Raw genomic sequence first — 14,178 nt, 5'->3', positions numbered from 1 at the left:
CTTCAGACTAGCCAGCAGGAATTAGCAAACACCTGGTGGACCTGAGCATCAGCTGAGCTCTTTATAGGAGCTGCTTCTCAGAACAACACTTTGTTAAAGGGTTAATAGAGGAGCCATGTTGTCATGACTTCCTGAATGCGCAGCTTCAGAAAAAGCAGGAGTTTCTTAAAGAGACAGGCAAAAGTCTGTCACTTTCATGGTGTTCAAACGCAAAGTCAAATTTCTTTTAAGTCAAGCATCTTATAACAACTGAAGGCACAATGGTTATTTGATTATTCTATAAAATGGCTAGAAAACACCTAACACTGCCCCGTTAAGAGATTTTAATGAAGAATTATTAATTGTTTCCCTGTTAAACGTTTTTTTATTAACGTTTTTAACTCTGAGCTCGTTTTTCCGTCAGGCATACCACGGCCACGCCCAGGCTCTGGAGGTCCTGCTGCAGGGGGAGAGGGAGGTGGACCAGACCGACGAGGCAGGACGGACACCTCTGGCCCTGGCCGCCCTCCGGGGCCACACCGACTGCGTTCACACGCTCCTCAGCCAGGGGGCGTCGCCACACTCCAGTGATCAGCAGTACGGCCGTTCACCTGTGCACCTGGCAGGTGGGTTAACGGTCATGGATAGAGTCCAGGTTAAATTTTAGATTTTCGATCAAATCGCCTTTCATTTAGAGGGAACGGTTAGTGCAGCGCTGCAACCATGTTTGAGTCATGGTTATAACGTCTTTGTCTGGCTTGGATCCAGTTTCTGTCGCACTATTCAACAGTTAGTCAGCTGACCAACGTCTGCTCCTCTCTGCTCAGTGATGAACGGCCATACTACGTGTGTGCGCCTCCTGCTGGATGAATCGGACGGTGTGGAGCTCATTGATGCCGCCGACTCTCAGGGACAGTGAGTTGTGCTTTTCCCTTCTGCCGTCCCGCATTATTTTTGTGTCTGCTGCTTTAAGGAAGCGTCGCCCCTGTTTCCTGCAGGACGCCTCTGATGCTGGCGGTGGCTGGAGGTCACATCGACGCCGTGTCGCTGCTGCTGGAGCGGGAAGCCAACGTCAACATGGCCGACAGCCACGGCCTCACAGCCCTCCACCTCGGGGTGAGTCTCTGTCACAGGGCTCTGCAGCCTTTATGAAGCTACATACAAATTGTTTGGCGCTGCAAATGTTACAAGCCTTTTAAAAAAAGAGAATATTTAATTTTAAAACAATATCTACTGTAAGAAGTTATTTTACAAAGAAAAATACAGTTTTGTTTCTTAGGTTTTAAAGAACAATATAAAAAAAGCTTAAAAAAGGAATGGATGCATTTCATTTTATGGGATATTCATATTTGTAAAAAAATAAATGTAGTAAAAGTAGATGGTTAATGTAGTGATAATTTTAGGGTTGCAGCTAAATTATTTTAGTAATCTATCATTTTGACGGTTCATTTAATAAAATAATTATCACAGTCAGCTAATTTTTCATTAAATGATTCAGTCTTATTTTATGCAATACATAAAAAATGAAAATAGGCAGATGCTGCAATTCTTTTTAAAGTAGCAAAATAAACATTTTACTGCCTAAAATTGAGTAACAGGACTCCTCTGGTGAACACTTGATAATTTGTAGCAAAGGATTCATCTTCAGCCAAATAATCCTTCTAACATCATGTGGAAAGTCCAGTTCAACAGCTAAAGGTGTCGCATACGAGGTTTGTTTTAAACAATTTACCAGGTGAAGCTAAAAATGCCACTTGAGGAGTTCTGTGTCGAACATAATGATAGATAAGGTTTGTTATTGTATTTGCAAAATGGACATTATTTATTTTGTATGTAATCCTGTTTAAATTATTGCTCAGAATGTGTCGTTCTTTCAGCAGATGCCGTTTTGTAGAGTGTGTGTACTCCAGGTTATTGAACTGATCGATTCTTTTAGTATCATTTAATGCAATTATTCCATGAAAGTGCTGGCATTTCTTATCATATCTACATTTACAAACAACAGTTCGTTATATGTGATTTTTAGTGCACTCATTAAGTGCCGTTGTGAAAGATCCAAAGAGCCACTTGTGGCCCCGGAGCCGCAGGTTGCAGAGCGCTGATCCAGCCGATGCCTGTCATGAATGAGTCTGTCAGACCTGCTGCTGTTGATCATGTGACTGTTCCTGTGAAGTTACACTCTGGCCTGCTCTCTGTCCGCCCCAGCTGCTGTGTGGCCAGGAGGAGTGCATCCAATGTCTGCTGGAGCAAGAGGCCTCAGTGTTGCTAGGAGACTCTCGGGGTCGCACCGCCATCCACCTGGCCGCCGCACGAGGCCACGCCTCCTGGCTGAGCGAGCTTCTGAGCATCGCCTGCTCAGAGTCGCCCTCTCTGCCCCCACTGAGAGACCACGGCGGGTACACGCCTCTGCACTGGGCCTGCTACTACGGTTAGTGACTGAAAGACGCCCGCCGCTGGGAGAAGGTCGGGTCCACTGGATAACTGCCAGGAACTAACTGGACTGTTTTTAAGCTAAATCTGCCAAAATTAGGCAACTATTCCAACTGTGCAGAAATTATTCAGCTGTATAGGTTAATTTGACATTAAAATGTTGAAAACATGCAGGTTTATGGAAACGAGGACAACATTTTCACAGAATAAATTTCCACAAACGAAAACATAAACCCAGATAAGTAAACTCCACTGGTGCCCCCCTAACAATGAGTGTGTGTTTCCAGGCCATGAAGGGTGTGTGGAGGTTCTGCTGGAGCAGAAAGGCTGCCGGTGCATCGACGGGAATCCGTTCACTCCTCTACACTGCGCGGTGTAAGTCTGTCTGCCGGCTCTCTCTGCGGCTCTCTTGTTTTGCCGTTTGTGTGTCCTTCATGTGTCGATGCTTAAACTGCCAGGTTGAACGATCATGAGCCGTGTGCGTCGCTGCTGCTGGAGGCCATGGGGTCGGACATCGCTGGCTGCAGTGACGCTAAGGGCAGGTAAGACGTTGGTGCGAAGGCACTGGTGCTGCAGCGCCATCGGTCTGCGCTGCATTGCAGCTTTTTACTCTGTTTTCGCTCCTGCAGGACTCCTCTCCACGCCGCGGCGTTCAGCGGCCACGTAGACTGCATCCAGCTGCTCCTTTCCCATGATGCACCTGTGGACCCCGCAGACCAGTCAGGCCGCACTGCACTCATGATGGCAGCTGAGAAGGGCCGGGCCGAAGCTCTTGGTGATGATTCCCGTTTTGGCGCTTTTCTACCTAGCAGCTCGACTCGACTCTGCACAGTTCTGGTTTTCCAGAAGATTAACAGGTGTAAGCGGGCGGGGTCTTCATATGGATGACCCCAGAGTCCAAGAAGTATTACGACAGACGTGTACATGACTAGCGCTGTGCAATATTTTATATGTTGGTATCAATTCAATACCAAGTAAATAAATCGTCAATACTGAGGCTAGTACTTTTCTTTTAAGCTTTATATATCATCAGATTTCAGACCTTTTAGGTATTTTTGTGTTTGTTCCTTTCTATTACTTTGTTCAAACTTCAGAAAGAATTTGGGAAACATTTATAGGCATCTACAAAATGCTTTAATAACATATGAACATGGTTTATGTGCATTTTTCCTAAAGGTGCAAAAATTATCATTCGTGAGCAAATCGAAACCAAATCTGTTTTGAGACAGAACAGCTGCCATGTAACTTCTAGTTCAGTGGTTCTTAACCTGGGTTCGATCGAACCCCAGGGGTTCGGCGGAGCCTCTGCAGCGGAGGTAAAGACACACTGTGTAAAGTCGTGATGACGCCCCGCTTTGCTGCAGAGGATCACGTTACATTGCTGAGCCAATCAGAGCTGCGGAGGAGCCCTGATTGAAGGAGCTCCACTCTCAGCATGGATTTGAACTTGTGTCTTTAATTACTTCAGCAAAACTCAGTTTTTACCAAATTCTGTAGCTTTCGGTGTACTTCTAAATCTGCTCCTTAGTGTCTTTTCGGGGTTGGTACTGCCTCTAGTGGTGTGGGGTGGTAACACAACTAATATAATTACAGTACAAAATCAGAATACCGCAAAGTCTTTATTATTTATTATGAATTTTTCATTCTCTTAAGAATGTAAAGCTAATCAAATGATCTAAACAAGACCTTAAAGTGGTTCCAGTTTCTCTCGATGGCCAACCTGTTGAAACTGTGGCAAATTTTAAATACCTTGAGTCGTTCCTGTTCACTCAGCTCAACTTTGCTGAAAACCAACTTTGTTGGTGACCCAACTAGGCTCTAGTTGGGTCACCAACTAGAGCCTTGAATTTGGGGGGAGGAGAATCATATTTTATTTATCACTACAGAAGGGTTCAGTGAGTGCGCATATGAAACCGGTGGGTTCGGTACCTCAAAAAAGGTTAAGAACCACTGCTGTAGAGGAAAATCAAGAGAGTTTTCTCTCTAAGTTTTTACTTTGAAAAACTTTTTTTTTTGCTTTCTTTTGGTGATTTTTTTCTTCTGACTTTTTATTTTTCTAGTTTTTAATTTAAACCTAGAGAAAATCTGTAACTGCGTCGAGTCAAGTTGAGCCTTGCTGAGCAGGTGCCAGTGGAAAATGACCATTTGAGTCCATTTAAAAACCTTCCCAGCAGTCAGTCTGGTTGTTGTTTTTGCTGCGTATTAACATTTTTTTTTTCTTTCTGCAACATCTCTTGCAGACTTGCTGTTGACCAGCGCTAATGCCAACCTCAGTCTAACAGACAAAGATGGCAACACTGCCCTGCATCTGGCTTGCAGTAATGTAAGTGCATAGCTTTAGTTTTTGCTAATGCGGTATGCTAACTTTAGCACATTTGGTCTCTGTTTTGACATGAGTTGCTTGTAATTCAGCTTGTGGCCGACAGTGTGTGTGGACAAAAGTTGGATAAAAAGTTGTTCTGGTGTCTATAAATGTTTTTTTTTTTCTTTGATTGTCATAACATTTAATGGCTGCATGTTTCAGCTGCTTTCTGCACAGCTCTCCTCCACACAGACAGTCACAGACTTACTAATCTTTCACTACACGTGTGCATGCAATAGGAAAGGTGAAAAACACTCAGATTGTCTGGACAAATGAAGATTTGACAGAATCAACAGAATACTGTGCACGGCCCTTAAGGGAGTTACGCAAGCTGTGCAGAGGAAAACCAGCTGTGATTTTTAAGTTCTAAGCACAAAAACTGAGTTTTATGACACGAGTTTAGTCAGTTATCCCCAAAACGGATAATTTAAAATACTTTACTGGGACATTTAATGAGAAAATTGATGCGTTTTTACTCTGTTTACCTGAAGTGCCTATTTTTTTTCCTCCTGACCTGTAGCATGTTCTGATTTCAGGGGAAAGAAGACTGTGTGCTGTTGATCATGGAGAAGATGTCTGACTCTTCACTCATAAATGCCACAAACGCAGCGCTGCAAACGTGAGTGTCTAAGAAGCTGGATAAAAATGAAGCTAAATGTATGAATTATCTGCAAGATAATTCATACATTCATATATTGCGAATGCATTCCGTTTATTTTTATGTTGTATTAACAGTCTACATCATCTTGTGCTTCAGTAACTTTTAGAATCTAATATACTCATTAATGTTTGATTCCTAACAGGAAGTAATTTTGGTCTTGAATGACTTGTATTGTCTAACAGGTTTTAGCTTTGCGCTACACTGCCCCCTATGTGTTTGGCATGGTTGTGCAGGTTCATGTGGATGAAAATTGAAACTGATCCCGTGTGCATATCATGTTTTTTAAACAATATAGTGATTTTTTTTATAAAGATACGTTTCCATTTTAGACGAGGCTTTTGTCATATTACAACTTTATGTACTTTAGATGGATTTTTGCAGGATAAATGGTTTTTACTATAGATTTTATTTTGAGGTATGAGAGTGAAGGGGGCTGAAAACATATGTGTTCCACATTGTTTTTAGATCTTTATTTGTAAAGAGTCTCAAAGTCATGTATCTTTTCCTTCCACTTGACAATCACTCAATACTTTGCGTTTGCTTATTACATTGTAATCGCAATAAAATACAGTGAGGCTTGTGATTGTAACACAACAAAATGCTAAAAATGTCCACGAGGAGTAAATACTTTGGCGCTGCATACATGCTTATACTCCAGGTTTGACTTTATATGTTGCTAAAATTTGTAGGATTACTTATTGGAAAAAGTGTTTATAAAACTTAAATGTTGTGGAACTGCCCTGGTTTGGTGTGTCTGGAAGAGAAGGAACAAAAGGAAAAAGTTGTTTTCTTTTTAGCCTGGGCAGCAGTGTGATATGATCCAGTGAAGCAATGTCAGTGTGAAACTGTCTGTCTCCGTCAGTCCGCTCCACCTGGCTGCCCGCAGCGGCCTGAAGAGGGCGGTCCAGGAGCTGCTGTCCAGAGGAGCCAACGTCCAGACGGCCGATGAGAACGGTAGGACGACCAGCTCCACGCCATCATTGCCGCGCTGCATGAACGCTTCTCTCTCCTGCAGCATGAACTGCACTTTACTGCTGAAGGGTTTGGAAACGACTTTCTCTCTGCTCTGCAGATGCTCCACTTTTAACAGCAGCTCCCACTGGGTTGACGTTGCACATGTACATTACAGGCTTACGCTGCAATAGCACAACATTTTACTGACTGTTTTTGGTCTAGTTTCTAGTGCAAATAGAAGAGAAAACTAACTTATACGTAACTTTTCGGCAAGAAACGAGCTTGTTTTAAGGCAATAACTTTTTAATATTGATGAAAAAGTAGTGGTTGCCCTGGCAGATTATTTCACTTATAAGAAAAATGTCTATCAGTGAAATAATCTGCTATTGGATCTAGAACTTTTTCGTCAATATTAAGGAATTATTCACTTAAAACAAGCTCCTGTGTCTTGCTGGAAAGTTACTTATAAATTAGTTTTGGCTTATTACAAGTGCATTAAGATATTTGAACCAGAAACTAGACCAAAATTGCTTGGTAAGATTTTGTGTGTTTTTTTTCAGGCAAAATTTGTTGTGCATTTTCTCTCTTTTTATAATTGTAGCAACTCTCCTATAATACTTCCTCAGCCCTTTGAAAAGATTTTAATTAGGGATGCAACAATATAAAAATTTGGGCCGATATTAATAAGTGATATTTACCAATATCATATACATTTCTTGTCCCTTTTGACTTCACCAATGTGTCTTTGCTTCAGTTAAACTCCCCATAATCCTTTGGTGCATCACTGTCACATGACCAACCTGCTCCCCTCCAGATCAGATCAGTAACAAAATAGAAATATCGGATGTTAATATCAGTCCAGTTTGATTTATCGGACCGGTATTGACATATTAAAAACTGCCTGACTTCGGCCGATACTGATGTTAATACCATTGTATCGTACATCCTTAATTTCAAAGCATCTCTTCTGGAACACATTGATTCCAGAAGAACATTTAATAAGATTTTTGGCTCATAATAAACATTTTTCTTTCCAAAGGGTTCTGATGTTAAATGCTTTTGAATTCATTCAGACGGTGGGAGCAGTGACTGAGCGGTTGAGGTTGCTTGCTGACTTGCTGTCTTCTGTTTACTGGTCAGGGCTGGATGTCGCTGTTTTTAAAACCCAAGTTGTCAACTAAAGTCCAAATCGACCCTTTTTGAATTCTCCCATTAGAGTACGAAAACTAATTTAAACATAAACTAGAACGGGAAAGAAAAACAGTCCAATCAGAGTTCGGTTTGAGATGCTAAACACATTTTCTCCGGTTCTGTTTTAAAATTTATTACGCGTTTCAAATATCTCTTTTTTTTCTTCCATCTTTTATTTTTCTACTCAGCAACCCATGTTGTAAAGGCCTTCTAAGCTTCAAAACTAAAAATTATTCCAAAAAGACCGTGGGCGGCATCAGGCGCACTTCCGACTTGATTGTTTGAAAAAATATTTGAAGTTTTTTCATATTTTCTAGCAAAAATATGAACAAATAAATAACACAAATTTTGAACAACTTAGATGAAAACTAAAGTTAACTAAGACTGACATACAAGTTCAAAAAGCGGCAAAAAAACCCAAAAAAAGCCCGTCACCACACCGGACATTCGACAAACAAACAAATCCATCCCGCCCCTGGTGTGTTCTTCATCTCTTAAATGAATGGGAGGGTTTGAAAGTTACCAAAGTAATCTGAACATTTCCAAATACAAAACTTAATTACAGATTTCGATTCCAAACTAACTCAAAGAAAAAAATTTAATTGATTATGATTTGGAAAAAAAATCAACATGAATGACCATAACGTCTAATGACTGAATTATCTGTTGATTCAGTCAGTATTTAACACAGCTGACTGTAATATATGTTACTTTAATCATGATTTCCTGTTTTAATTCAGCACATTACAGAAAATGGTGCCATCCATGTTATGGTAAGATGGTTGGGCCTCTTCATACAAGAGAAAACTCAGGTTTTTAAGCAAATGGCTGCTGATCAAATTATCTTGAGTTGATCAGCTTTAGATCAGCTCATTAATCAATAACTCACTGCGATCTAAAACCTTTAGTGGTTCCTCAGTCCGTCCAGCCCTGACCGATTGTCGTTCCTGTCTTCAGTGTTCTCCCTTCTCTTTGCTCCACCTGTCAGCTGGCTGGAGACTAATGGAATGCTGCTCCATCTTTGTCTTCTGCTTCGCCTCCCTCGCTTCCTCCACATCTCCCTGTCTCCTTCCTCCTCCTCTCTGGTCCGTCTCTGTCCCTCTGCCTCAGGTCTGACCCCTGCTCTGGCTTGTGCTCCTAGCAGAGAGGTGGCTGACTGTCTGGCTCTCATTCTGGCTACCATGATGCCTTTCTGCTCCCCTTGCAGCTCTGGAGCTCCCTCCCCAGGCTCCCTGCTGAGGCAGCTGCCCCACCAGGGGGGTAAAGGCGTGGCCGCCGGCCCTCGGGGACCCCGCAGCCCCAGGAACCCCTCGGGACCTTCCAGCGAGGGAACTACTGAGAACGACTCGGAGGACTCTGAAACGTTTTGATGATCCTTACCTCGAGCTGGTCACCCGGACTCCTCAGCAGAACGGCGCTCCTGCCAAGCAGAGCGGGACGCTGGTCAGCATGAAGCTCCAAGGGATTCAGTGTTACGGAAAGAAGCAACTTTACAATCATCATTTACAGATATTACAAAAAAAATATATAAAATAATAATCTCAGAAAATAATTTCTAATTTATCCTTTAAATAATTTATAATATTTTCATTAGCTTTTTTTCTCTTTTCTTTTTTTGAATCATGTCTGAATCTGTTACAAACTAAAATTTATTTTAAATCCTTTTTTTCTAACTGCCGGGTTTTGTTTCGCTGCGATACGTTCTTGGGATTTTGTGAGAAACGTAATAAACTTTTCGCGCCTCATGAAGAAGTCAAATCAAAATCTAACTTTCTTCACTTTCAAATTTTAGATTATTGGAAAAAAAAAATCTATAGCTTATAAAAAATAATGAGGAATCTATAAATCTGCTCGGAATTGGATGTTGACTGGTCATTGCACCATTAGCTGTGTTTCCACTGTAGGAGCCGTTTTCAGGTTCCTGGGCTATTCTTTGGCCAGTCTCTGGGTTCATTCACGAAAATCAGTCGAACATTGGGAAAAAAAAAGAAGCTTGGACTTCTCCGAAAAGCTGAGAGCGAGCTTTAATTATTACAACTTTGTGAATATTACTAATTTCCCTCAAACTGGAGCGACTCTACTTCTGTTTCACCAGCAACTGTAAAGCAGTCAGCTGCTAAGGTTCAGGTTGGAGATCTTTCTAGTCGTCTGCACAGGAAGACTTTAGTTCTTGTTACAATTTTACGTACTTTTTAAGTGCAATTACTCCTCGGTTAAAATCATAGCTTTTTAGTTTTATCCACTTGGTGGTTAAACAGGACGCCAGGATCGGAGCTATTATTTTAAAATCCCTCTACAGTTTTACAGTTCTTTCCTTAGCTTTGAAACTGTAGGCGCTATGAAAAAATCTGAAATCAATGCTGCATTAGTCAGTTTTGTGTCTTGGTTTGATTCTGGGCAATAACCGAATAACAATATATATCGCGATAGACACTTAATATCAGTAATTCAATACATGCAATAGAATTTTCAATCATTTCATTGAGCTTCAGAACCGAACAGCATTCTGGGGGATGTAGGCAGAGGGAAAGGCTTTAGCCGGCCAGCTAAGCACAGTTGATGACGTCAACAAACTCGCTTACTGTTTGGTTACCTAGCAACAATCTATTAAGTAACTTGCGCAGCAACAGCTTCATGTTTCACCCCTGTGTCTCACTGCTTCAATATAAAAAACAACAGCATGCATTGCAAAGAGAAGAAGCTGGAGAGGAAATTGTGAATAAAACAGGGAAGGTCACGTCACCGGTTTGGCAGTGTTTCACATATTTAAGACAAAAAAACGAATCAATTATTGATATCGATTGATATGAAGCCCTAATATTGTGTCACGTCTTTCAGCCCTGCAGTGGAAACACAAACGGATGCAGTTTGGGAGCCGAGAGCTGAAACGCGTGTCGGTTTAAAAGCAATAAGAGGACTTGCTTAATTTTTCTAAACATTCAGACTTGATTGAAATTAATATGAAGAAGTAGTATTTTTTATTTATTTATTTTTTTTGCGTTAGTTTTTAGTTAAACAGATGACGTAGTCCAGCTGTTACCCAGTGAACCCTTGGGGCTCCACATTTTCACATTGCGTCTGCGGACAGTTCCTCTCCTCTGACTCGGAGCAGGACGTCCGGCGGCTCTTATTCGTTTCTTCCCTGGACCGGCGCCATGCGGCCGGCCGGCCCACTCGGTTCCCGAACGAGGAGAGCTCCATCGGGACCGGCTTCAGGGCCGGTCTGCACGCTTACACCGACTGACGCCGCAGTTGGTGCTTACGCTCACGGGTGCTTCAATCTAAACTAACCTCGGTACTTAGCATCTGCATGGCAGAGCCATGCCACTCTGAGACAAGGTTTCTTTCTTTCTTTTTTTTTTTTTTTTTTTTTTAAAAAAAAGCCATTTTAACTGTTTGTACACAATTAAGATTATTAAGAAATTCAAGTGTAGTTTTAAGTTTTTTAAAACTTGTACCAAATATTTGACTTCCATGCATAAATAATTAGCATGTACTGAAGGGTTACATGAGCAGGTACTTTTTGAAATATTTTACCAGCTTAAAAGCACAAGTTCGGAGTTGGCTGCGTGGTTTAATGAAATGTGTCCAGAATGTGAATAGTGCAGCCTCAATGAGATGCTTGGTAGTTTAATGTTCACCAGAAGAGAGAGAGAGAGAGAGAACGGGTACATCTCAGTTCCACCAACAGAAAAAGTCACACACATCATTGGCTGGATTTTACCAAAAATGAAAGATTTTACAAGGTACGATATAAATGCGTTACGAACTCATTGATATCTCTGTTCCTTCTCCGATGAAGACTTTTATTTTCTAGTTGATTTCAGTCAAATTCTTTGGCAGCTAACAAAAATGCTACTCCATTAAACAACATAGTAGCTTCTTTGTTTGCCCGAATGATATCCCATCACACGCCGCATCTGCTAAAACATGTTTTCCTTAACAGAGAAAGGTTTCTGTGTCACACAGAACAAGCTAATGGTTGTCATTTTGTGAACATTAATAACTGTTTTAAACAAAACGGTCTTATTTAAACCGTCAGCTGTTAGCTTGCACATTAGCAACTAGATTTGTCCCAGCCAGAAGATGCCAGGCATTTTGTTACACAAGCTAATGCTAGCCATGTTGTGAAAATTGCTAATATTATAGCCATTTTAAACAAAACGCATAAACTCCTCTTAGCTTGGATAAAATTATCAACTCGATTTACCCCAACGAGAAGATGGGAGTTATTTTGTTAAACATTGTGACTGACAACCAATGATTTAAGGTTATTTAATTTACTGCAAGAAAATGTGATTCAATTTAATGTTAATATGAGCTAGCAGAAGAGCAGCTAGTTGTTGTTAAATCTGGTTTTATAATCTGTCATATTTCACAGGAGTCAGCTGGTCGGAACCGAAGTAAATGAGAACAGGGTGTAATGTTGAGATTTAAACAAAATATCCAACAGCATTAATAATATGTGGGATGTGAGCATATTGTTGCTGTCTTTAAAAAATCATTAAAAAAACTTTACATAGAGGAACATTGGTACAACAGAGTTACAGATATAAAAAAGATTCAGGATGAAGGTACGAGACGTACAAATTAGCACGGTAACGTTTCTTAGCAGATCTTCGTGTGTAAAGTGCTAAGAGTCATCTTACATGGGAAACTCGCGTTTTCTACCAGGAAATTCTTTATTCTGGTAGAAAACAGAACCTGATCCAAGTGAGTCGGCTAAAATGTCTTCACCAGCAGATCTGTGGAGACAGGAGAAAGACGCCGCTGCTACATGAATCTATAATGTCTTCAAACATTCAAAATTCTCCTTCAAGGTGAAAAGAAATTGACACTTGGGGGGCGGGGGACAAACAAAATAAAAAGTATTTGCGTAGAATACCAGCTGGCCTTACTTTTAAATATCGGTATGGGCATTGGCCTTAGAAAACCGCAGATCGGTCCAGATGATGTGTGGGGATGACTCGTTGAGGGAACAGCGGCGTACCCGTCGATGGAACGCAGTATTTGTGCAGACGTGGATGAATGATGAGATTATCACGTAGATTAATGCGTTTTGTCCCGCAGTCTTAAACGGCCTCCTGCACTTTGACCTCTCCATGTGAACCACCCGGTTGTGCGCGTTTGCACACTTTACAGTTCAGAGTAGCACGGTTTCCAGATTCCCAGAAAAAGACCAAAAGTCTCCTGTGGTGAAAATGTCTTCTTAGCTCAGTTCTTTGTGCTATTTATTAACTTCATCATGATGGTACAAATACTGCCAGCACTTAAATGTAAAGTTACACAGGGCCTTGACCACTCCTCCCTCTTTCCTCACCCATTTGTCTGCATACCAGCAACGTGCCATCGTCTCTAACGTGTCCAGTGCCTTGATGTTGATTCACGTGGTTCGTTTTATAATATTTTCTATTTGTAAATTTCGGAAATTGTTTTTTTTTTTTCTTTTAAAGGATAAGTTCACCAAAAACTCCAAATAACTTGTATGTTAATAAAATTCACTTGAATACTTGAAGATTCTCTCGCCTTGGGTTTACTGCTTTGACTTTTTGTTGGTTCTTCTCCGTGAAATGAAGTCAGACGTCGGGAAAACTTCGTGATTTTAAAAATAATCTGCCGGTTTCAATCCGTGAAGACAATATTGGAAATGCCTTGAGAAGAGATTGAGTTGCCATTAGAAAATCAAGTTATGCTATTGTGTGAACTTATCCTTTAATATGTGGAGACATGGACTTTACTTTGAATGAGAAAGTGTTTTTTTCCCCCCCAACTTCCTGTCTGGAGATTTTCCTTTGTTTAGATTTACTGCCAACATTTCTGAGGATGAGACCAAATTAATCGGACATGTTGAACAGACCCCTCTGCTGTTACAATAAACAAAGGAGTACCTCCAGGTTTTTCTTTAAAGTTGTGTGTGTAAGTTGGCTTTAGGTACTGATATGAAAACGACTAGTCACAGCTTTGTACGAAAACACTTCCCATAATGGATGGTTGGTGTTTGGGTTCAAACGATTATGAACTAATAAGCACACAGATGGTGAACAAGCACAGTGTGTTTCTGCCTGTGAGTCCGAGTCTGGCCACCAGTATTATTATTATTATTATTGTACAAGAAGAAGAAGAAGAGCTTAGGCAGGCCTGACAATCTCCATCGTCACGTGTCTGATGATTTTCATACCAGTTCCTGATGCAGTATGACATGCTGAGGGCTGTTTGTCAGCAACCTTTCTTTTATAGCAGCTGTACAAATAAAACTAAAATCTGTTTGAAGTTTTTGTGTGGTGGTTATTTTTTCTCTCTCACTGATTTCTTTTAATAAAATGCTTCCATGTTTGGCGCTTTCAGATATAAAAAATAAAAGGTAATCCTGTGTTTGCATGCAAATTTTGACAAATGTCAAATACATAAAAAAAAAAAGTATTCAAACCTCTTTACCCTGATGCCTCCAAATGAACGAGTAACACAACAGACTGGTCAGGTCTCTTCCTTAATAATAAAACCGTTTTCTGTGAGCCGTGGTGAATGTTTGTCGGCCATTACTGGCCTGTACCGAGTGGTGGGTGCTTGGTTTCCATACAGTAGTGTTTACTCCATTGCCTTT

General features: G+C 40.9%; 1 protein-coding gene across 2 annotated transcripts in view; it reads left to right on the top strand.

Moving 5' to 3' along the window:
• Positions 1–13,847, top strand: part of ankrd44 (ankyrin repeat domain 44) — a 39,520-nt gene extending 25,673 nt beyond the window's left edge. Inside the window, exons 18-28 of one of the 2 annotated variants that reach the window (XM_088012193.1) lie at positions 404–605; positions 807–894; positions 978–1,095; positions 2,185–2,407; positions 2,697–2,784; positions 2,868–2,951; positions 3,039–3,184; positions 4,650–4,732; positions 5,308–5,390; positions 6,295–6,386; positions 8,785–13,847. In XM_088012193.1, coding sequence (XP_087868319.1) covers positions 404–605; positions 807–894; positions 978–1,095; positions 2,185–2,407; positions 2,697–2,784; positions 2,868–2,951; positions 3,039–3,184; positions 4,650–4,732; positions 5,308–5,390; positions 6,295–6,386; positions 8,785–8,816 — 1,239 coding nt within the window. In that variant the 3' untranslated portion in view covers positions 8,817–13,847. Of the gene's footprint in view, positions 1–403; positions 606–806; positions 895–977; positions 1,096–2,184; positions 2,408–2,696; positions 2,785–2,867; positions 2,952–3,038; positions 3,185–4,649; positions 4,733–5,307; positions 5,391–6,294; positions 6,387–8,687 lie in introns of both variants that reach the window. The other variant, XM_088012202.1, reaches the window with a different exon arrangement.
• The last annotated feature ends 331 nt before the right edge of the window (positions 13,848–14,178 follow it).

Source organism: Poecilia mexicana, unplaced genomic scaffold (assembly GCF_051168715.1).
Source record: "Poecilia mexicana isolate PSO_F unplaced genomic scaffold, ASM5116871v1 scaffold_2, whole genome shotgun sequence".
In the NCBI taxonomy this organism is placed as follows: domain Eukaryota; kingdom Metazoa; phylum Chordata; class Actinopteri; order Cyprinodontiformes; family Poeciliidae; genus Poecilia; species Poecilia mexicana.
The sequence above is the reverse complement of the archived record's forward strand: the minus strand, read 5'-3'. Positions and strand labels throughout refer to the sequence as shown.